The 26374-nt window shown below is 33.7% G+C and overlaps 1 protein-coding gene across 1 annotated transcript in view; it reads left to right on the forward strand.

Annotated features, from left to right (window-relative positions):
• Nucleotides 1–26374, forward strand: part of LOC145670651 (dynein axonemal heavy chain 1-like) — a gene marked incomplete at its 3' end in the record, with an annotated part of 1762390 nt that overhangs the window by 350216 nt on the left and 1385800 nt on the right. The window contains 1 exon segment of the mRNA XM_081739441.1: nucleotides 10579–10692. Within this exon segment, the coding sequence (XP_081595567.1) occupies nucleotides 10579–10692 (114 nt within the window).

Consider the following 26374-nt stretch of genomic DNA (forward strand, 5'->3'; position numbering starts at 1 on the left):
AGAACAATATCACAAGTAGCTAAAAACACAATAAAAGGAAACATTCCTTTAAATTCTCGTCAGAAGCAACGTTTACGTAGACATAAAAAGATCTTACGTGCTCTATCTCAGCAGCGTACTGCATTGAATAAAAAGAAGAAGTTGTTACTACAAAAAGGTGGTGCGCTTTTACCGTTAATCTTGGGACCACTTCTTGCAGCAGTAGGAAGTAGTATTTTCAGTCGTTAAATATGTCAGAATTACGTAAAATGATTTTAGTTCCTGAAAATGCTGTACATGAAATTCAATCAAATCTTAAATCCATAGATTCACATCAGTCACGTTTAGATGAAGAAATGAATAATATCTTAAAACGTCATGATCTTAGTGTACAACAAAAGTGGAAATTATATCAACAAGCTTTGCACCGTTATTTACAGTATACATCTTCTTCTTCACATAAGCCTATTACTTTACCTATCATTCAAGAAGAAGAAGAAGAAGAAGAAAAATTATCATCAAGTTCCAAACAAAATAGCAATACTTCTATTTTACCATTTGTATCAGACATTTTACAATCAGTACCGAAAACACTTCGTAGGAAAACAGATCTATTATTAAAACAGTTGACAAGTTCTGATAAAATTCAGTGGGATAAGTCTGGCATTGTACGTATTCAAGGAAAAACAATACCAGGTTCAAATATTATAGATTTAGTAAATGATGTTGTTCGTACAAGAAAATATTCAAGAAATTCTTTAGGTATTCATGAATTTAAAAATTTATTAGAAGATCTTAATGTTCCTAAAGAATTTATTGGTACACCTATTAGCACACCAGCATCAAAAGTGAATAGTAGTAGTAGTAGACAACGTATTCGTAAAGTAAGAAAATCTACTAGTCCTGCAGTAGTTGCTAATTTATTTAAACAGTGGAAAGAATATAGTATGTAAAAATGACAAAATTATCAAAAATATATTATGATTATTCAAATCCTGATTCATTATCAAGTATACAAACATTACAACGCAAAACAAAGTTATCTAAAAAGAAAATTAAAAATTGATTAGCTTCTCAAGATGCTTATACATTACATGCACCAGCTCGTAAAGTTTTTGAACGTAAAAAGTATTATGTTAGTGCACCAAATGAAACATTACAAATGGATTTAGCAGATATGCAAAATATTGCAAAGTATAATAATAATTATAAATATATATTATGTTGTATTGATATTTTTTCACGTTACGCATATTGTGTTCCGTTAAAAACAAAGAAAGGTCCTGAAATGGTAAAAGCAATAACAAAAATTTTTAAAAATTTCAAGTTACCCGTGTTTAACGTACAAACAGATTTAGGCGGTGAATTTTATAATCGTCATGTAAAACAATTGTTTAAAAAATATGAAATTAATCATTATAGTGTTCATTCCGAAATTAAATGCGCGTTAGCAGAACGTTTTATACGTACATTAAAAGAAAGATTGTATCGTTATTTTACTGCAAAGAATACTTATCGTTATATTAATGTATTAGATCAAATTGTAAAAAATTATAATCATTCATACCATTCAAGTATTAAAATGGCACCTGCACAAGTAAATGATTCCAATGTGAATCAAGTGTGGGAAACATTATACGGAAATAAAAAGAATAAAAAGAATATAACATGTAAATTTAATGAGGGTGATTATGTACGTGTTAGTAAGTATAAACATGTATTAGAAAAAGGATATTTACCTAAATGGTCACAAGAAATATTTATTGTTGACAAATGTATTAAGTCAGATCCTGTCACTTACAAATTAAAAGATTGGAACGGTGAAGAAATTAAAGGAATATTTTATGCACAAGAATTACAAAAAGTAATTATAAATTCAAAGAAAACATATCTCATTGAAAAAGTATTAAAACGTAAAAAAGGGTGGATGTATGTAAAATGGTTAGGATATCCATCAAGTATGAATTCGTGGATTAGATCAGATTCTATTCAGTCTGCAAAATGAATTCGAACTTTACACACGACTTTTACGTTACTCTTCCTTCAAATGCAAGTAGCAATCTTTTTGAGAATAATACTACATCATCATTTCGAGTTAAATTGGCACAACCTATTGATTTAAGTGATGGGGAATGGGGTGTTGCATTAACACAAATTAATATTCCGTGGAGTTTTTACAATGTTGGTGAAAATGAAGAAATTATAATTACTAGTGTTATCGATGATAAAGTTGAACGCTGCCATGTTCCAATAACACCGGGATATTATTCATCAATTGAATCAATTCTACAATTAATTCCTGAAAATGTTCGTATGTTACACTATTTACAAAATAAAAATCAAGTTGTTATTAAACATTCTTTAAAATTAGAAGATCAATGTATGATTGGTGTTACACCAGGTTTACAACAGATTTTTGGCTTTATTAATGAAAATACGCTTGATGTTAAAAATGTTATATACACAAAAGTTAAAAATGTTGATTTAATATTAGCACGTGGAAAATTTCCATGTGATTTAGATTATAATATTCCCAATACAATTAATGTTTGCATTGATATTGTAAAACAACAACAAAATATAGGTCCATTAGTTCGAAAACTTAGTGTATATAATGTACAACACGGTCATGTAAAATCTTTTGTATTTCACACACCACATTATGTTAAAGTTGAAAAGAAATATTTTGATACAATAGAAGTAAACTTAAAAGATGAACACGGGTTAAAATTACCATTTCGTTTTGGAACTTCAAACCTAACACTTCACTTTAAACGAAAATGATTTCTGAAAGTATTGATGATAGTTTTTACATTACATTAGTTTCAAATGCTAGTGCTAATGTATATCCTACAAATAGTCCAACACATTTTATTAATCAATTAAAAAATAATATTCGTTTATCAGAATCCGATTGGTATGTAGGATTAAGTGAAGTACATATTCCATTAACATGTTATAATGTTACCGCGGGTGAAAACGTTATATGGTACAAATTTAAAAATGCAGAACCTATGAAAAGTAAAATTCTTGTTGGATATTATCCATCCATTCATCATTTACTAGAAGAATTAAACGCAATATCGAGTTTTATAAGATTTAGTTTTTCAAATGTTGTACATGTTGAATGTGATGAACATGTAGAATCAGTTACATTGTCGCCTACATTAGCTTTACAATTAGGTTTTTCTGAAAAATCAGATCTTGTAAAAGAATCTCATGGATTCAAACAACCATACATAGATATCGGATATCCACATCAAATTTTTATTTATACAGATATTATACAATATCAATTTTTAGGTGATACAAAAGCACCATTATTACGTATAGCTACAATCTCTGATATTAAATATGGAAAAGTTCAAACAATTACATTTGAAGATATTCATTATATGCCACTTGCAAAATTTTGTTTTAATACAATTGAAATACTATTAAAAGATCATGCAGGGCGAAATTTGCCATTTCGTTCTGGGACACTGACCGTAACACTACATTTTAAACGCTCTCCGGCATCTTCTAAATAATAATAATAATAATAATAAAAATGAGAGCAAGACGTGTTACTTATCATCGTGGGCGCGGAATACCATATTTTTCAGGACCTGTATATCAAAGGGGACATGGTATAGGTAGTTTCTTTAAAGGATTATTTCGTTTTGCTTTACCATTTCTTAAACAAGGTGCAAAAACTGTAGGACGTCAAGCATTACAAACCGGTATGCAAGTTGCGGGTGATGTATTAGAAAATCGACCATTTAAAGAATCGGTTCGTGCACGTGTAAAAGAAGCTGGTAATAGTTTAAAGACAAAAGCAATTAATAAAGTTGGGCAGTTGCTAACTGGTAACGGCAAGAGACGGTCACGCAAGAGGAAAGCTCCTGCAATTGTAAAGTTTGGACCACCAACAAAACGTAAACATATACAGGACATCTTTTCATAATGGCGTTCCTAAATTCAAATAGTTTTGAATGTTGTACCAATGAATTTGATTTCTTTTCTATACCAATGACACAAACAGCTATTGAAGCAACTACAAATGCTGAATATCGTCCTATTTCCACATTAACCTCAGAAGGACCTATTGAATTTGTTATTCCGGGAGAAACAGGTGAATTTATTCATCCTGCATATCTATATCTTTATGTACGTTGTAAAATTACTAAAGCTGATGGTACAACTTTAGCTGACGATGATGATGTCGCACCCGTAAATAATTTCTTACATTCTTTATTTAGTCAAATTGATATTTCGTTAAATGATAAATTAATTAGTTCTTCATCAGGATCTTATCCTTATCGTGCATACATTGAAACATTATTAAATTATTCTCATGATGCTTCTCAAACACATTTAGCATGTGCCATGTGGCATAAAGATACTGCAAAAAATTTTAATAAATTATATAATACAAATGCTGGTTTTCAAAAACGTGCTAATATGGTGAAAAATAGTAAATCTTTTGAAATGTATGGACGTCTTCATACGGATATTGTAAGTTTAGATCGTATGCTTCCTAACAAAGTAAGTTTGCGTGTAAAACTACATCGTAGTAAAGATAATTTTTGCTTAATGTCTGCTGAAAATACAAGTTATAAAGTTGCACTTCAGGAAATTATTCTTCATGTACGTCGTATTGATGTAGCTGCAGATTTAGCTATGCAATTAAATACACGAATGGGTTCGGAAACAGCCAAGTTACCTCTGACGAGAGTGGAAACAAGATCTTATACTATACCTGCACAAGTAAAGTCTTACAGCCTTGATAATCTTTTCCTGGGTAATGTTCCTAAAGGCCTGATTATTGGTTTCATCTCCAACACAGCCTTCAATGGGAAATCACATCTTAATCCCTTTGAATTTCGAAACTTTAACGTTAACAAACTGCAATTACAAGTCGGTTCAAAATCATTTCCTCCCAACCCCCTCACACCCGATTTTAATAATAATTTATACCTTCTAAGTTACTATACTTTGATTTGAGGTACTGGTATATATTATCAAAATTATTCACATACTGTTACTCTTGATGAGTATCCAAACGGATATGCTCTGTATGCATTTATTCTATCTCCAACAGGAACTTTAGATGATAACACGTGGGATGTAGTACGCGATTCCCCTGTAAATTTAAAAGTATCATTTTCAGAAACTTTAACTGACCCTGTTACATGCATTGTGTACGCACAATTCGATTCTTTAGCACAAATAGACAAAGACAGAAATATTTATACTGATAACACCTTCTAATTTATTTAGTTGAGTACAATGCGGGTTGTTGTTCACTTCTCGGCGTATCATGATAACGAAGATGAGTTTGTTATAAAAGAGCTAGCCATTGTAAATCCTGACGTTCCCTTTTTTCAAAATTGGGTTTTTAAACCACCATTTCCTTTAAATAACTTATCTGAGCCAATCATAAGCACAAACAAATATCTAGGTGAGAATGTGTATGGCATTACCTGGCACGAAGGGGATGTAGAATATTCACATCTTAAGGAAATTCTTCAAACATATTGTTCAAATACTACAACCATATACACATACGGAATAAATAGAAAGTGTTTTCTTCAAGAAATTCTTCAAAGAGAAGTTACAAATTTGGAAGAAATAAACTGTCCAAAGTATACTGCATTAAGTTTTCACGTTCATCGGTGTGCACATAATAAGCATCGTTTCGGACAATATAGATGTACTGTTCATGAGGCATTACTGTATAGTGAATATGTGAAAGTGTATGATTATGTGTTACATGTGAATAACAGTGATAATTACATACCTACTACAATTAAAAAATAATCTTTATCATGTATAGTGATGAATTATTAAAAGTGTTAATAACTGATAAAGTGACTGGTGCAAGTGTTACTGGAATTTACCCTATTGACAAACTTCCTGTAACGGTAAAACCTCCTGCAGCACTTGTGATTAATCTTGATACATCTGATTCTGCTGGTTCCCACTGGGTTGCAGTGTACATCAATAAGAGAAAACATGGATACTACTTTGATAGTCTTGCTATGGACATTCCCAAGGAAATAAAAAACTTTTTGTCGAAAAATACTAAAATGTACTTTACATATATTCAACAATATCAACATGATAATTCTGTGTTATGTGGTTATTTTGTCTTATATTTTCTGCATCATATTATTCGCACTCAATCATTTGAAAAGTGTTTAAAATTGTTTAACAAGAAAATTTTGAAAAAGAATGATGCTATTGTTTATAAACATGTAAACAAATTTTTAAAAAGGAAACACAAATAATTTTTTTAAATTTTTTTATTTATTTTTTTAATTTACATTTTTAATTTACAATAAATTTTTTAAACTTACACCCATGCATTTTATTTACAATTCCTCATTACAATCTTGATAATGCATTAGTTAATGCTGTTGATCTTTCATATTTCCACCAATAATTCAACTGTTGTGCATTACGATATGCACATCCTGATTTCTTTACAATACTTGTGTGAAAAGAACAATATTCATTAAATGTATTTCCACATAATTCATTTAATGAAGGACAATGTTTTGTTTCTAAATCAATGACATTATCTAATGCAAATATTCTTTTAATCCAAAGAGATTTCTCTAAACCTTTACAATAAAAGGTTGAATTCTTTGCGCATAATTGATATACAAGGTTTCGTATGCATGATACAGTATATCCAGTTTTGCTATTCCATTTCAATCCATGCAAATTTAATGTTAACCAGTCAATTTGTTTTTGACATCCTAGTGATAATAAATTATATTCAACTGGTGATTTTACCAAGCAATGGAAATTTACTGTATCATCGCATGCAGTTAAACAAAACTCACGAATAATAAATTCGTTATCAGACATTTTAAAACCTTGAATATCAATAATATACTGATTTACACATGGTGAAATTTCATTTGTATGAAAAATAAAAAACGGAATTATCTGTCCAACAAATTCTGTATTTTGTAAAAGATCACACATTTTATGCATAAAACATAGAAATGAGATTTCACTATGTTCTTGTTCAAACACTTCAAAGAGTTCACTAAGAGTTTTGTCAAGAGATAAATACTTGACTGCAAATGATCCAGTATTATGAAAATGTCTACATTTATGAGGAAGATGTAACTTGCATTCCACGCATTCCAATGGATTATTGTTGTGTAAGTATACTTTTATAGTTTTTAATACACAGTTCACATTAATGTTTTCACCATTACATAACACACATGAAACACTAGCACTATTCGAATACATTTTTTCAATCTGAAATATTCGCTTTCCGTTTGTCTTTTCTTATGAAGATCTCTAGTAATTCCGGTAAATAGTTTGTATCACTTAATAAATCCACATAGGCGTCATAAAATTTTTCTCTAGTTAATAGTCCGATAATATGCGTGTTTGCGTACAAATAAAACACATCATCTTCAACACTACGACTTGCTATAATACTCCAAGCACGGATTTCCAATAATTCTGGGCGCGTCGTCATACAATCATGATCAAAATCATGATTAGATCCTGTCGTACACCCATCACATATTAGTGTTTCATTAAAATTCCATTTTTCAATAGCCTTCTTTATACATTCGCGATCCACTTTTTCACTATTACAACAACAATCTAAAGCCCAAAATCGTGATGTTCTTGATAATACAATTGGAGATGATGGCGGTGTTGATGAAACTGTTAGCGCTGGTGAATCTATTGCATCAAAATCAAATTCTTCATCTGACGATGATTCGTATATTTCTGTTTCAGCATCAGATATTGCTTCAATATTGCTATTGCAAAGATCCTTCTTCTCATACGACTGCATGATGTATCTTTATATATTTTGTCTCTTATAACCTGTATTTAAAGTATTTTCATAACCGCAAGGTAATCACGTGTTCGGCATTCCCAACATTAAAGTTATTTTTATTAGTTTGTCCCAATTTGTGATGTTTATCTCCCACGTCTGCAATCTTCCTTTTGTTCACCTACCGCGGCGCCAAAGTTATTTCTATCAGTCTGGCGGTATTCTGTAATGGTTACCAAACGTGTCAGCAATCTTCCTTTGTATTAAAATTCAAGTTTTAGCAACGCCCTGCAAGCACACATCATCACTCTTACCCAATCGGGTTTCCAAAAGCGCGGGAAAAGTTCAGTTCATGTCTTAAGTTCACCAGCAAAAGACGTACGGAAACCACGCTCTGTATATGTACCAGCATAGTATATCATGCCAAAGTATACATATTTTATACACGACATCTTTCAGATTATTACCAACGAGTAATATTTTACATATTACGAATGAGTAAAAAGTCACGCATGAATAAATATTTCCCTCCCATCATACAGTATTCAGCTCCAATGATAAGGGTCCCGGGTTCGATCCCAGTGCGTATCACACATTATAAGTGTTCTGAGCTTCTTATTTTTAACAAATAAAATAATCACCATCTCCTTTAGCCTAACAGGTGGGACTCAAATATTTCATTTTTCCAAGTTATATATATTTCTCGAGTAAATTTATTACGAGAGGTTAAATTAAATCCATTTGTATAATATCTTTTTTATTCTATCACATATTGTTCGTGTAATCTTTTATTCTCTCTCACATATTGTTCGTGTAATCTTTTATTCTCTCTCACATATTGTTCGTATAATCTTTTATTCTCTCTCACATATTGTTCGTGTAATCTTTTATTCTCTCCCACATATTGCTCGTGTAATCTTTTTTATTCTCTCTCACATCTTATTTTTTAACAAATAAAACAATTTCCTACCACTTTATGAGATTTCATAGAAATCGAACCGTTAAATGTATATTGTTCGTGTAATCTTTTATTCTCTCTCACATATTGTTCGAAACAAGTTTCTCTTTTGAATTTGCTAAGCAAATGAACCAATAAAAATATGAATTTAATTCAAATCAAACCAATTCAAATTTCCATTATTATTTTTAAAAATAACCAGTATAGAGAGACACGCATACACACTCAAAAAAGACCACATGACCTTTTCCAACAATACAGACATGTCATCACAACTAAAAACAAAAATATAACAACTTTTCAATACACGTAAGCAGGTCATCAACCCATAATGACATACACGCCACCCCTCTGACAACATCCATTAAAGAACCATGTTAGAACATCATTATTACGTAAAGTACCGTTAACATTCCAGCTTTCGGGTGTAGAAGTTCGTCAGCCACTACTTCAGAAATGGCGGGCATTTCAAAAGTTACGTTCGCTATTGAACACCTTTTATAAAAGTCCATTTCCACCAGTAACCTACCCAGATACAGTGGCGGATCTAGGATATGATCAAGGGATTGACTAAACCATAATTTGCCGTTTTATTCAGTGTAAAGCATAATCATTTTATCCAGTGTAAACCTAAGCGTCAAGTGGGGGGCTATAGTCCCTTAGCCCCCCCCTTGGATTCGCCCTTGGATATACATTTACATAAAAATATCATTTTGTTTTCTTTCTTCTACAAAAATAGGTTCTATTTCCATTTGCTCGTGAAGGTAATCATACCCCATTTATTATAAATGATTGTTCCGATTTCCTAAATTCACTGTGGCTTTATTATTGAACAAATTGTCACAAAAATTTGCAGACCTATTGAAAAACTCAAAAAGCTTTTCTGTGTTACAGGTTCGCTTCTGATTTCTGCAACGAGAGCGAAGTACTGAGCATTTATTCAAGATGGCCGCAAGCGCAGATAAATCTTATGTTGTGCTTGAGTTTCATTCATTTCAGTCTGTCCTAACAGTGCAACGACACTTCTGAACTAAGTTCAACAAAGATCTACCAACTACCAAGTCCATTCAGCGATGATAGGCACAGTTTACAGCTTCAGGATGCCTCTGTAAGAGAAAATCACTTGGTCGGCTTACAGTGAATGAAGGAATTGTTCAGCGAATGCAAGCGAGCTTTGTACGAAGCCCACAGAAGTCGTTAAACAGAGCAAGCAGAGAGCTGAACATTCCAAGACTTACCGTTTGGAAGTCTGACAGCTATCGCAATCGCAATAAGTCCTTATGTCTGATGACCAGTGGTATAGTTAAGGGGAGATTTCGGGCTTAAGCCCCCCACGCGAAATTTTATTTACTATGTTAAAGTAAATGAAATATCTTGCAGAATTTTCAATTTCCAGGACTAAAGTTAGTGATCCCAACCCGAAACAAAATCGTAAATACGCCATTGCTGATGACAAAGTCAGACGCTTTGAATTTTCGGAACAGTTACAATAGCACTGTCGCCATCTTGAATAAATGCTCACTCCTGCGCTCTCGTGGCAGAAATTAGAAGCAAACATGAAATACCCCCCTCCCCCCCTCAAAAAAAATCTGCGGTTTTCACTATGTTTACAAGGTTTTATGTCCGATAATAAAGCTACAACGAATTTATGAAATCGGGTCAATATCTGTAATAACGTTGATTATGTCATTTATGAAAATAATTTTTAGTACTTTTTAATGAAAATAACTTTCTTTGTTTTCTTTTGTTTATGAATATAGATTTTATTTCCTTTTGTTTATATAAATAACCTTATTTGATTAAATATGTTGAAAATCACGTTTTATATTATTTTGATTCTCAGTTCTGGGTCTTGGGCCTGCTTTGATGAATTCAACCGAATCGACATTGAAGTGTTGTCTGTGATTGCTCAGCAGATAACCACAATTCAAAAAGCACAACAAGCAAGGCTGACAAGGTAAGAGATTCTTTTTCTAGCGTTATCTAAGTTCCCGTACTTGGAGAAAAAAAAAAAAAAAAACAAGATGAGCACCACGATCAGAAATTGGCCAGTATGTCATTAAAAGTAGTTGTTCTAATTAGAAATAAAATGTAACAGGAAATGTGATAGTTGAGTTTACATTTAATTGGGTAAACTCATTTTAGAAGTAAAACGTGGAAGTTTGCATAACGTGTTCTCAATTACTTGATTCCTGTCTTAAATAAACAATAACCCACCAAGTTTTAATGATGAAGAGGAAATGTGCAAGGACTGACTTAGTTGAAGTAAATTTAAAATGGAATGAGTACAAGGTAAATCTCACAGCTAATCTGATTTAGGGTTTATATTTAAGTTTGTTTATGTTTCTTGACAATTACTACTGAAAAGCCACGCTGTTGCTAAGGAAAAAACGAGCTCCTAAAGTTATATAAAGAAAGAAAAATAGATTCGCCAAAGTAGTAGAGTAGAATGTATTAAGTAGGTCACATCTCTAATTTGGGAACTTCCCTAATTTCACCACATGTTCTTGGAATCACTGTCTACATTCCTATTACACCGTGGGTTGTAATGTGTAAAGTTAAGACCTATGTTATGGAAGAAAGAAGGAAAAGATACAAAAGAACCACTCTTTACAAAATTGAGCTATTAAAATGAAGCTGATCTTTCTGGTCATCGAATGACTGGAAAAAAAGTGAACTGATTTAATAAGTTTTGGATATGGATACAGTATTACCTAACTCGAACTTGGTTCTTATCATGTTAGTTTGATTTAAATTTATGTCCGAAGTGAGAGTTGGGAGTTATAATTAGACATCGGACTTTTATGCAAATGCATATTTCGTTTGTTTATATACATCTCTGTTAAACTTGGTACAAGTTTCTACCAACAACAATACAGCTCGAATGTGAAGTTTCATAGTGCATATACACCCTCCATTCCAAAAGAAACCGAACTTTTGAAAACAAATAGTACCACTAGTGCCATCTGTTGTAATATTTTACCGGTAGATGGCGTAGTCCCTCATTGACAACTGGTATAAATGTCATGACATTTGGATGCACGGCAACAAAGTTATTGCGTTTCAACTGTCAGTGTGTTGTGTACATCGGTCGGAAAATGAGTTTCAAACAACGAGCTGCAATTGAGTTTTGTGTTAAATTGGGTAAAACTTTTAGTGAAACGCACCAAATGCTACAAAATGCATATGGTGATGAGTGTCTATCCCGTACGCAAGTTTACGAGTGGTTCAGGCGATTCAAATCGGGTAGAGAGACGCTGGATGATGGCGAAAGATCAGGCCGTCCCAGAACCGGATTATCGGAAGAAAACATCGAAAAAGTGCGTGAATTCATCAAACATAACAAAAAATCGTCGGTGAAAGTTATTGAAATGGAATTAGGCATTCCTCAAACAACCGCATACCGTATTTTGACCGAAGTTTTGGGCCTTAAAAAGGTTAATTCGCGGTTTGTACCACACAAACTCACCGAAGACCAAAAAGTTGATCGAATTGCGCATTGGAAAGACATCGTTAAAAGTGCTCGGCAGGATCGAAACTTCTTGAAATCGATTGTAACTGGTGACGAGACGTGGTGTTTTGAATATGAGCCCGAAACAAAGCGGCAAAGTGCTGAATGGAGAGCGCGGGATGAAGGAACACCCAAAAAAAAGTCGCTTGGTGAAGTCAAAGGTTAAGATGATGCTGATTTGCTTTACGATTCAAAAGGAATTATCCACAAAGAATTTGTTCAGCCCGGCCAGACAGTCGCTGGAGAGTTTTACTTGGGCGTCATAAAGCGTTTACTGGCAAGAATTCGTCTTATTCGGCCCGAATATCGCGAAATCGGCAGTTGGACTCTTTTGGACGATAATGCACCATCAAATCGTTCGCGACTTGTAACTGAATTTTTGGTCAAAAATCACATTATTCGGTTGCATCATCCGCCCTATTCACCAGATCTCGCTCCGTGCGATTTCTATCTGTTCCCGAAACTGCATTTGGCGATGAAAGGAAAGTGGCACGCATCGATTGATGCCATTGAGAAGGCGACGACCGCCGTTCTAAAGACCATTCCAATAAAGGACATGGAGAAGTCGTTTGACAACTTGTTGGAGCGTGCAAATATGTGTATCGATGCAGAAGGGGAATACATTGATTAATAAAAATGATTTGTTCCAAAATGTACATTGCTTTTTTGTTTTTTTAAAACGTTCGGTTTCTTTTGGAATGGAGGGTGTAAATGCATATTTCAAACGTTAAAGCAAATATCAATGCTTAAGAGAGCATATTCAGCATATTCTGTAAGTTTTTTTATTTCAGATATACGTTTATAGCATGCAATAAATACAATTTCAGATTGTATTTTCAATGCATTTAAATGTCTATGCAAGAGAATGGTTTTTGTGTGAGAGGATGGAGGAATGCCTAGTTTGTAAAGGATTAATATTGTTAGCAACCAACAGTGGCGTCGGAAGTATTTTGTAGCTGGAGGGGCAAACTGCTGTCTTGAAAATAGACACGGGAATGTAACATAGATAAGATAATACGAATATATGTTCGTCATGTAACAATAATTTGATTTAGTTGAATAACAATAACTACAATAATAATAATAATAATAATAATAATAATAATAATAATAATAATAATAATAATAATAATAATAATAATAATTTCGTGGGAGTGAAATTTCCATTTATGAGAAGCGTCTTGGTTTAGAAAATACATCTTTAGATTAATTAATATAGTGTCAGTTTTGTGCTGGATTTGGTCTGATGCAGAAATTTTCAAGCACTGAAATCACAATTAAAAACATAAAATTGTAAAAATTGTACTGCTTAGAATGTTTGTAAGTACAATTTTTACTATTTTATATACCGGTACATATTTTTAACTATTGGAAATGACCACGCGGTCACTATTAAAAAATCTTAAAGCTACTTAAATCACTTGGAAACGAGGAAATTAAAATTATTTTTTTTAAATGCAGTTCTGTTGTTGCAGTACACTGTAATATTAGAAATTCCTATTTAGAACTACAAACGTTTTAGTACTTTGTAGTAAAAAGTAACTTGAACATTATGAAACAGGCTACATAATCAAGTAAAAAATAAGAAAATATATTTCTTTCTACTTACGTGCCAGAAATGGAAAAATGGAATTTTCACTAAAGACTTCATGAAATTTATATAGAAAATTCAATTACACTAATTATTCAGAGTTACCTGTATTTTTTTACTACACTTACTTCAGTATATTCAGTTTGTTATTACATTCACCTCTCCTCCTAATGTCATTATATTCACTTTACTTCACACTAATAAAATGCTACACAATTAATAAGGAATAATTCAAATTTATATTGAATTTTAGGTGCTATTTTGTAATATAGCTTTATTAGTCCTCAAATATATCTTTAGACGACGCAAAGAGCTGAATGATCTTTTGCAAGATGCTGAAGAAGCTGGCAAAGTGAGAACGAGAGTCTCTAGACCAGCGTTTCCCAACCTTTTTCAACTTGCGGCACACTACGGATGTTACTTGGATTCTCGCGGCACACTTATAGATAGACCCTATTATTTGTAAATATTAAACACAGTGGTATTTTTTCTGTGATTATTGATCTCCTTCTCACAGAGAAGAAAGCTCGAACACTGGTTTTTCCCCGTGGTAAATCAATATGCTTATTTTTCATTCTAATTTAAAAATAGAAAACAATTGCAATGAAATATTAGACTCAAGTTTTTAAAAATACGCTTTCTTTTTAAAAACTGTATCCAACCTTTTACTAAGAAGGGAGATCACTAAATAACGAACGAACAAACAAATTTCATTTACTTTTAAAACACAAATGTAGGTACTTTGTCGAAAGGATTGAATATTATTTTAATTTTTTAAGTTAGGAAATAGTCTGCAACAATAAAGAAGCAATAATGGTCATAACAATGGTAACCATTTTTTTCAACATTAGAAATGTACAGAACAGTAACCCGGTATGAAACTTAAAATTGTAGATTCACAGTAGAGGTTCATAGTAATGTGAAATACAAATACGCATTTTTCCCTACCTTTTGCAATTTGATTGCTATAAAATTAATAATTGTTTCGATTCCTCGCGGCACACCAGCGGCCCATTCACGGCACACCAGTGTGCCGCGGCACACCGGTTGGGAAACGCTGCTCTAGACGAACAATTTGGTCAAGAAGGCTTCGAAGAGTTCGGGTTTCAGGACCAATAATTTTTAATATGCTGGTGGTCGTCATCGAAGTAGGTGGAAGCAGCGAGAGCTGAGCGCATAATCTATCCCGGTTAAAATCCGACGCATGAACTCCCAATTCCTGCCTCAAATAATCTCTTGAGAGATGCTCACAACATACAGCATCTTCACAAAGCATCTTCTCGACTTATATGAGTTGTTTGAGGCCTGGATGATTGAAACGACGCTGTACTTCATTCAACAAATAGTCAATGATTTCGATGTACTTTTTCGAAGAACTGATACAGGTTCTAGGGTAGCTGCTATAGAAGGATTATCAGTCTGCTCCAACCTAATTGGTGTTCTCTTTCATCTTGATGAAGTGGGCAATTTTAAGTGTAGTCTGTCTGCATTTTCCTTTGCTTCCTTATAGATGTTTTCAAATCCACTGTTCGTTCGTAGGTTTCTCATAGTATTCTCTAGAATCGCTGTTGCTTTATTAGCTCTAGAAGCAGAAGCTTCAGAATTTTGAAGCAATTTTGAAAATTGTTCGCAAGGTACAAAAGCACATATACTGACTATCAGAAAAAAAATATCATTCTCAATTTGTTCATGCTTTCCAAATACCCTTTTAGTATTACTTTTTGACCATCATCTGGACCACTTGTATTACTGATGACTTTTTTCAACGTGATTTGTATTCGTTTGTAGTAGATTGAAATCTGATTAGAGATTTTCATCTAACACAGCAGCGAGTAGGGCAAAGAGGCAGCAAATGTTTAGGATGACTTTCGTTGTTAGTTTTACAGGATTCAAGAACAATGTTAGCATTTGTTGTCTCTCGTTTTGCAGAATCCAGGTTAGACACAAACGTCTTTCACTATGGCTGGTACGTCACACAAAGATTAGCATTTTCGTGCTACTTGCTGAAATGGAAGATCTAATGCATGATTACTGCAATGAATGTATACAGCTTTCGGATGTTGTCAAAATTATCTTCTGCACACCATTCACTCGTCCTGACATATTAGCTGCACCATCTTAACACTGGCCGCGGATATTTTTTGCATTTAGGTTAAGCCTCGTTAGAATAGGCGAATTCCAATGTTTCCGATTTTGTGTCATGTGGGGTAATCATTCCCATAAATATTTTTTTTGGGTTTGATGAGTCAGAGTCAACACAGTGCACATAGAGACAACTGATCTTTCTTTGAAATATCAATCGTGGAGTCGGGTATGATTGCATAAAATTGCGACTCTTTAACTTCTGCTACCAAGTCTGTCTGTATTGCATGTGCCATAATCTTCAAAATTTCATTATTTCAATCAGCACTAAGTCAGTTATCCTGTCGATTAATCCATTGACTGAGAACAGGCACATCCATTTTGCTTTCATCCACGAGCGACATCAAATTACCCGTACTATGCAAAAGTCCACTGATTGCTTGACCACTGTGAGCTAAATATCTAAGACTACTAATTATTACAAGCAGCGACTGTCTTCCTTATTCTTGTTGTTTACGAACTTGGTCGGAAAGTAGAGCTGAAATAGGTGTTCTGTTTCTGCGCTCATATCTTAAACGAACGGAACGACAATGGACTTCGCAGTTTTCATGTGCCCTGAATTATTAATCCCACCTGATACATTTTTACTCCTCACTATAAAACTTACTGCACTCTGCATATTGTTTGTAAGAACATTAATTTCACCTTATAGAAAATGTATTTAAATGTCCTGTTACTTATTTAAACTGTTATATTTTTTAAACTTTTTAATCTACCTCAACGACTCGTTTCACATTGCAGACTTACGATTACTTAAACAACAATTTGTAAAGAATTTACAGTGTTTTAAAAATGTAGACCAATAGAAATAAGAATTTTCAATTCTTTTCCCTAAATATTTCTGTCTAATATGGGGTCAGAAAAAGCGCTCGGTCCCATGTCTCCAAGAGAAAGATGAATCTGGATTAGAGAATTTTTTCACATTACCATAGAAAGCAAAATTTAGTTCATATAATCACTGTTGTGTGATGTTTTTACAGTCTGAAAGTGAGGGGGCAAAACGAGTATACCCCCCCGGTTCCGGTGCCCCTGGCAAACGATCAGCAGAGCAAATACGCTTACAATTACCAAGACGTTAAGAGAAACCTGATAATGATAAAGACTCATTGTAATATCGTGTCGGCATCCATTCAGAAACAAGAGACGCGAGGAATGCTGCTCAGTGAATGTTTAATTCTAGTTGATAAAGTTCAGGACGACCTTCAGCCAGTTCCTAGTGAATTCAGGTGCTCTGAAGAAAAGAAATTGACTCATGTTCTTACCTGAAACTCCGACTACACATTCAAAGATTAGATTCCAATTTGTCAGAGAATATGGTTACTAATCTTGGTCCTGTCTATAAATATTGTCCGATAATATGAGTTGATGTTGACAGGGGAGGGGTTATGGCTACAAATGTCACAAACTGACATTAGAAAATGTAGAGAAGCATCTCGTGATACATTGTAAGAGTATTTAAGAGAAGAAGTAAATCCTCGAAAACGAAAACTTATTTTTTTGTACAGTGGAAACATGTAGAAAAATGAGGCTTGTATTATATCGTGTAAAGTAAATACACTCTAAAATACAATTGTGAAGAAAAATTAGAAATTGTGTCCTCATATCACTGTTTTAATCTCATAATATGTGAAAGCTTTTAAAAAAATTAGGATATATATAAACTGTAAATAGCATAATAATAAATTCTGAAGAGAAGACCCTGAAATGTAAAGTACACTTTCCGTATTAGATTTCACCTACAAAACTTCTGTCATAACTTCGCTGAATATGTGAAATTGTTCTCTTTCATTGTATTGTTAGTGTATATTAAATGTAAATTTTAGCACAATTAACAGCATAGTTGCCTGCATATTTCATGAATTTTTAAATTTATTTCTAGTTTCAATTTATGCGAATAATTGAGTATCTCACGAACTCCACAAGCGAAAGAGCATGAAACTTGGTATACAAACTCATTAAAAGTAAATGAACACATGTCGGAGAAATTTTGAGAATTTTTGTTTTAAAAGGGGCAAGGGTGCATATTATATCATAAAAGTGTATATCTATGTACGTGCATTTTTGATCATAACTCTAGAACATTTAAAGCAATTTCCCAAGCTTGATAGACTTACAATCTGGAAACAAAGAGGGTAAGGTGACCCTAGCATCCGTAGAGGGGAAAGAAATGACAAAAATAATCAAAAGCGACAATATTAGTGTCGAATCCATAGTTTTCGGGCTCGCTAAAATAAATACTGACACTCCTGGTGCTGTACATTGGGGTAAGAGACCCCTATCATTCCTAAAGGTGGTTGGAGGGACATGTAAAAATAATCAAAAACAACCGAACCGACTGTCCAATCTACAGCTTTTGGGGTCGCTGAGATGAATATTGACACACTCGATGCCATTTTAAATTCAAGACCAGCAACATCGGCACAGGAGCAGGAAGGGGTAACGCCATTCTCATAGCATTCATGGAAATGCATGTTCTACGGGACAAATAGAATTAAAATACTTTTACACTGCGAAGGATGGGCATTTCAACTAGTTTATTAATAATATGTAGTTATTTTCATGGTCCTTTTGATATAAGTGTTCGCGTTTCTCACCAGTCACACGTGTGACCAATGGTACACGTGTCTCCTTTCTTCTACAATCGATTTTGAGATGTAGTGTGCATGTCATTTAGCATCCGTGACCTAAACCCGTTACCATTTCTAGACTCTCGTACTGGGAATCGAACCCGAGACCTTGCGCATCAAAGGAATGTGTACTAGCTAGTAAACCAGGAGGAAAGGCTATAGGCGATGTAGGGTACACAATGAATATCTTCCGTTCAAACATAATATTAGAAACATAAATATACCATAATTGAAAAATACTTTTTAACCAACAGCATTACAAGTTACATAAACTAAAGGAAAAAATATTCTAACCTGTATACCCAAAGCTATTATTCCTTTATACGAAAGAACTTTCCTGAATCAATAATAAAATTCACAAATGTAAATATGTAATGTTCTTTTGTGTCAATAGTACATCTCAATAGCCACAAGAGAAACAACAGGTTGGCTTGATTTCTGTTCAACAGAAAATGTAAATAAAACTAAAACAAACATAAAAGTTATAAAATTATTTCCAGAGAAATTCCACTTTTATTTAGCAAAATTAAAAGCACTTGAAGTTCTACTTAAATTTATACTCACAACCTCTAGAATTCTGAGTACTTTCCAATAAAAGCAAATATAATATAAGGAATGAATTGTGTACAAAGTGAAAAGCAAATTTCAATGGAACTGTGAATATACGTAGAAAAATCTTATTCCATAAAACTACTGATCATAGGAAGCTTTTTAGGTGTAATTTAACCACCAATTATTGTAATCTATATCGATTACATGCTGCAAAAATACACAATGGTGAAGTGAAAATTTATATATATATATATATATATATATATATATATATATATATATATATATATATATATATATATATATATACAGGGTTTTCATAAAGTCTGGACGGATTTAATTCGCTTATAATTTACATAAAAATGCTCATATTGAAATCAAATAAAGTGCAAACGGTAGCGGAAGGATTAAATTTTTACCTGTAATCTGCACCAGCTCAGTTCATTCACCGCCACACCTCCAACTGGGCACCATTTACGTCCACACCTTCGCGTAGGCGGCGCTGGAATCCACTCACAGCGTTCCGCCGTGTTTGATCCGAAATGCCACTTCGAGGACGGTCCAGGACGCTTCCTGTCTCCAAGAACTTAGCATGCCACTTTCGGATTGCACTCTCAGTCGGTGCCGGCTTTTTGAACTCTTTGGTGAACTTTCGACACACCAGAATTGGTGATTTTAGCTCTGCGTACCACAGAACACATTGTGCTTTCTCTTTCACCGACGCCATCTTCGATACGGTAAAAAAAAATAGTCTTCTCAGAGGAGTTTTTCATTTATTTATTTTTTTAAAAGACACACACACCAATACAGCTTACATTTTACTTTTAACAGTCAACATTGAAACAACAATGAAAACAACAATGGATGGAATTTGGTAAGGAACTGACCCTTGCCCTCTCTCTCCCTCTCTCAACGTGTTCAGAGTTGCCGCTTATCTAACAGTGTTGCCAACTAAAAATTTAATCCTTCCGCTACCGTTTGCACTTTATTTGATTTCATTAAGAGCATTTAAACTTAAATCGAAGTGATAACAAAGATAAAGCTGTATGGTATGATTCTATGTCTCAAGCCGACTAAATATGCGTCAATCAAGTGTCAAGATCAGAGGTCACGGTCAGATCAAGGTCACAGGTCATCTTGAGAACCCATTTGAATACACTGAAAACAGCGCAATGTCCGTACCTCATCATGTGAAATTGTGGTTTAAACAAGATGGTGCAACCTGTCTTCTTTATGGGACGCCGTTTACTATAGGTAAGATGGGACTTTGCCTAAAAGGAAAAGCCTGATAGTTGAAACTTTTTTTTTCGATGTGTTGCAGATCTTCGAATCTGTAGGACGTAAAAACATAATAATAATTAGGGCAGCCCAAAAGCATAAAAAGCATAATAGCATTTTACACATATGGTTGGTACCTTGAACATGGTTGTGGCTGTCTGAGGGTTCAGAAGAAACTAATTTTAAAAGCATAATTTTAGAAAATAAAGAATAAAGCATAATTTAAAATATATAGCATAATTCTTGAAAAATTCTCTTTAGCTGCAAGTTTAACATACTGTATTTATATTTTTTTTTAAAACCAATATTTACAATGCACCTTATGTCATTGAAAACATAACAATGCAACAATGAAAAGTTTATTTTTATTTCTGTAACCTTTTCGGTGTAATCCTTTGATGTGGAGAAAAGGAAAAAGGAAAAGATGAAGAAAACATTCTGCCAACAATGAATAGTACACAAGAACTCCACACTATATTGTTATGTATACCTCTTGAACTTTCTGTACGTTTTAGTGGCATCTTTTACTTTTCCTTTCTGTATATATATGCACCTTTAAGGCGCGCACAAATGATAGAAAAAACTGACTCAAGTAAAGTATATCTCTTTACAGTGCATTAACTAGAAAGTCCATTAAATATGAAAGAAACTGGTTGTATAAGATAATAATAAACAGATCAATATATTTGGAATATTTAATGTATAGTAAATATTCAACATTATAGGGCTACACGATTAATGTAAAACAATGATTGAAATTAAGAATAAAGCATAATGTGAGTTGCTCTAATAATAATAATAATAATAATAATAATAATAATAATAATAATAATAATAATAATAATAATAATAATAATAATAATAATAATAATAATAAATCCTTAATCCTAGATTGTGGTTAAGAGATATTCCAAACTGCAGCTGTAAGAATGAGCAAATCTAATAACAAATCACAGTTGAGAGAAAAAGTTAGTGCAATAGATCCATACTTTCTATTGAACATTCAGATTCAAAAACGTAATAAAGTTTGTTATTCGTTATAATATATCAAGTTTGTAGGTAACAGTTCATGGCTATCACTTGTTAGAATAATATTTTATTTCTTTTTCTATTTGCATTGATGGTAGTTCAAGGCTGTCTTTCCTTATTGCCTCTCAACCTGAATTAACCTTGAACGTCTGATCACTTGTTAGCTAACAAATTTGATAGAAAAATGATTAAAAAAATGATAAAGGTAACTTGTTAAACCAACTTTTGGAAATATTACATTTGAAAAGCTCATCAAGAACATTTGAGAGCGTAGCAATTCGTAACAACGATTTCTTTCGATAGAAGCATAACGAAGTCTGTAGCACAAGGAACTTTTTAAAAGTAGGATTTTTTTTAAAGTAGCTTGTTCCTTAGTTGGAAGAACAAATTGAAGGATGCAGTACAAAAAAAAAAAAAAAACTACCCGATAATTGACGCCAGGAATGCAGTATTCTCCTTACAAAGCCTCTTACAAGGGAAGAGAGGGAGATTATATATCGAAGTGGAAGATGGCTTGTACACCAACCGAAAGCACTAATTATGCTCATTAAGAAACTGTAATATTATTGGTCCGAATGCATGTACGGTGCGATTCATATGCATGTTTAATTGTAAATTTTACCATTTTCACCAAATATCGTATCGGAAATGGTTTGAATATAGTCTGAAACTGATTTTCTAGATGTTTGTGCTTGACAAAAGTGCTAAATCGTAGTTCATTTTACATACACAATGATTGACTACTTCCATTCACCTGTAGATGTTTAACAACAGCTTTCAAACAATATTCTATTTAACCCCTCCCCCCTTGAAATTTGATAATTTTGAGTATGATCCCGTCTGGGACCCTGCAGGGGATCCTGGGACAAATATTTTTACTTTCAATCATTTTACTTTCGAAATGATGGCTCACGTGTTTTCCTGTTTTGACATCTGTCTCACCATTCCAAATTTATGAGGGTGGCATAGACTTTACGATGACGTTTTTGCTAACATTTTTACCGGCCGCCATTTTGCACATGGTAATTTTAGAGAATTGAGACTTTTTTCGTGGTCGTTCATTTCCCAACAGCTTTCCAACGATATACTACTTGATACCGTCACCATTTGCAATTTTTGAGTTGGATCCCGCCTTGGACCCTGGGACGACAATTTTTGTTTTGATACGTTGTACTTTTAAAATGATCAAACACGTGTTTTCCTGTTTTGGCATCTGTCTTACCGTTTGCGATTTCTAGGGGTCGAAACGGACTTTCTGGACACCCTGTATATTCATCTAACTCGCACAGTATATGCACTCGGAAAATTTTTATTGCAGTTTCGTAATAGGCGTCATTAGTGCTTTCGATTGGTATGTGAGCCATTTTCCACTTCGATACATAATCTCCCTCTCTTCCCTTGTTAGCTCCGATGTCAGCTAATGAACTAGTTGTGTCACGTAGAAATTGTTTTGTATCACATGATACAAATATATTTTTTTTCAATAAATTTTGTAAACTTCTTTTGTTGTTGTAGAATGTAGAGCATTGATACACGGGATTCGTTTTTTCCCAGTGTTGATTTCTATTACGAAACTTCAAGGAACAACACAGTATTCAACAACTGCACTAAAGTAGAATGATTAGGTTAAGTATAGGTGTCCCAAGACCAGATGGCCAATTGAAGGATTCCAAACAAAGCTCTGCTGCAAACTATGTGAAGTGGAGTAGGATTCTCAGTGCTCCGCTGCAAGCGAAGAGAGGTTAGGATCCTGCAGAGTTCCTGTAAACTAAGTGGGAAAAGGAGAACCACAAAGTCCACTGCAGGCTCAGTGGTCCTGTGGTAAGCAATCGCAGAAAAACTCTTCTGCAAAATATGGGAGAGGTTAGAGTTCCAAACAGAATGGTAGGTGAGAAAGAAAGCCTTAGAACTCCGCTGCAAGCTTGAAGGCTTGAGTTAGGTTAAGGTTCTCCCAGAGCTCCACTGCAAGCCAAGGAATGACTGATGTCCGTAGCGATGATCCTCTGAATTTTATAGCTACTTCTGTGTAGCGGTGGCGCTGGTGCTCCTCCTCCATCACTTGATGAGTGGTGTCTCTGATTATCTGTCACATATATCTCATTGTGACTTGTAGTAAATGGTATTGTTTGTAAATATTGTTTGTAAATATGAACACGTGGTATTGTTTGTAAATATGAACAGATGTTAATGTTTACAAATAGCACCATGTAAGGGATATTACAATATAGAAAACGGAACTATAGTTGATTTCATTCATTTCCAGTTTTTGTAAAAAGATAAGAATGGACACTGAATGCACTCTTGACTTCAGAATACCGCTCTAGAACGCTAAATTGATTTTAAAGAACACCTTCTCCGTATTCCTTATCGTTCTTGTTATATTTAAATCAATATTTGAAACAAAAAAGTGGTAGTGGTTTCAGGAGACTGTTAAGGATGAAGACACTTAACTGATTGCAGAAAACCACTCCTCACTATATACTCTCGGTGTTGTTCTATAGTGTTCGATGTTAAAACCGGAAATATTTTATTTCTACTACTTTTGGTTTTAATTTCAGTTCCATCAAAGAACTAGGTTTCTGACTTTTAATTGCGTACATCCTGGCCAAAAATGGTGGTGATCCATCAAATAGTTCTTCAGGGTTTGTGTCTCCCGAACGGACAAACAGAGTAAAGATATTATTATTTATAAGTATTCTGCTTTTGGCAGGTCCAGGGATGAGTAAGGTCTTTTCTTTGACTTTAGGTTTGGGGTTGGAAACGTTTCTTGATTTTCACCTTCCTCTTTCAACTCTCATTTTTTTCTTCTATTTTTCAAATCATCGATCAGTTGTGTTCTTTTTTCCATGACTCGCATTCTAAAAACGTCCTCTTCTCTCCTATCCGTTGTAAAACATCTTCGTTTCTTACTCTCTCTGCCCATTTCATCTTCTCTATCTTCCTCGAATACCGCATTTCGAAGCGCGTTAAATATTTCTAGCACTTGATCAACTTCTTATATATATATATATATATATATATATATATATATATATATATATATGTATGTATATAAATTATATAACGTAACAAAAAAGTACGAAACATTTTAGGGGTGAATTCCTTATGGGTAGACAAGCAAAAAAGTTTATATGACCATATGTCGGGAAATGCATCGTAACAAAGTTACGGCCATTGAGCCACCTGATATTGTGAAATAGTCTTATTCTGATTGCTCCTTAACGTGACTCAATTTAAACGTCAATAACTCAGCCTCTGATCAAGCTAGGAAGGTAATTTTGGTATCTATGTATTTTTATGAAGGATGAAAATTTCCGCGGATATGTATTTTATGTATGTGTGGAGGACCACGGCGGACGGGAGAGGATAATTACGTGTTATTTTTGTTTTTTGCATTAGGATTTTAGGGATGGCATTCCTTCCCCCTTGGGGATAAATCATAAAATGCATATCGGCGGAAAGCATCATCCTTCAGGAACACATTGCTACCAAAAGTTTCTTCCTAGCTTAATTAGGGCCTGAGTTATTGAGGTTTAAATTGAGTCACGTTAAAGAGCGACCAGAATGAGACTATTTCACACCATCAGACGGCTCAATGGCCGTAACTCTGTAACGATGCATTTACCTTTTTGCTTGTCTACCCATAAGGAATCCACCCCTTAAATTTTGCCGTCCCTTTTTGTTATGTGTAAAGATATATAAGGTTATGTGTAAAGATATGTAAAGATTTTTGTTATAACAAACTCCTTAAAGACGAAATTAATTGTTTTAATATTATATCACATAGTTATGCTCTCTAGACTAACGGAGATCGACAATTAATGAAAGTGAATAATTGTGACTGAGTTCGTAAGATTAGAACTGAAAAGAAACGGAATAAATCTGAGTAAAGTCATGGACAGCTGTTGTATAGTAAAAATTGTGGTGACCTCGAATCAAAGCAGGGACCCTCTGCGTCATAGATAGACTTCCTACAACTGTCAAAAGGTAGCTCTCCGTTATATAAGGGTTCTAGTACTTACACATAACTTAATCTGGAATTCCGGGCCGGTTTCGGTTCCCAGTGGGAAAACATTGAACACAGTACTGTAGGTTGACCTTAAACTGTAGGTTGACGTCTCATATAGCGTTAGTGCTGAAGAGAGACTAAATTCAGCAAACAGAGAAAGACATATAACCATCTCGAGTGTAAAATTATTAAACATGCAAATATGATGTGCATAACCGTAAAACTTTTAGGTACCTAAATATTTTATGAAATATTTAATTAGTTAAGTGTAGTGAAAAAAATAATTAACTGAATATTTTTTATGAAACTTTTAATTAACTAAAATTTTTGAAAAACTTTTAATCATGTGACTAATTTTATGAAGCATTTAATTAGCTAAATGTTTTGTAAATCACTTTCGTAGATCAAAACTTTGTGAAATATCTAATTATGTAAATGTTTTATTAAAAAATGTTAACAACAGTATTTTGCAGAACGTTTAATTATGCAAATGCATTGTAGATCGTTTAATTACCTGGATGTTTTCTAAAGTGTTTCGTGACGTGGTATTGACCGTAGATGAACTTTTTTCAATCGCAGCTCCATCAGGCTTACAGGAAGGCTTTATATCCTCAGATTATTTATTCTTAACAAGACTTGTTCTCACCAGTGGCGTAGGGAAGGGGGGGAAAAGGGGCCGCCCCCCCAAAGAGGTCCGACAATGTACTTTGGTACTTTGACGTTTGTAATTTTTTATATATTTTTATGTTTATATATTTCTTTGTTTGTAATGTTTCTATATGTACCTATAACACCACTTGCCCCCCCCCCCAAACACACATCCTGGCTACGCTACTGGTTCTCACTAACATCATTGATCATGTTTGTTAAGGTGTAGCTGGCCAATGCATAAAGCCAAGA

The sequence above is a fragment of the Thermobia domestica genome, chromosome 14 (genome assembly GCF_964235325.1).
Source record: "Thermobia domestica chromosome 14, izTheDome1.hap1.1, whole genome shotgun sequence".
In the NCBI taxonomy this organism is placed as follows: Eukaryota; Metazoa; Arthropoda; class Insecta; order Zygentoma; family Lepismatidae; genus Thermobia; species Thermobia domestica.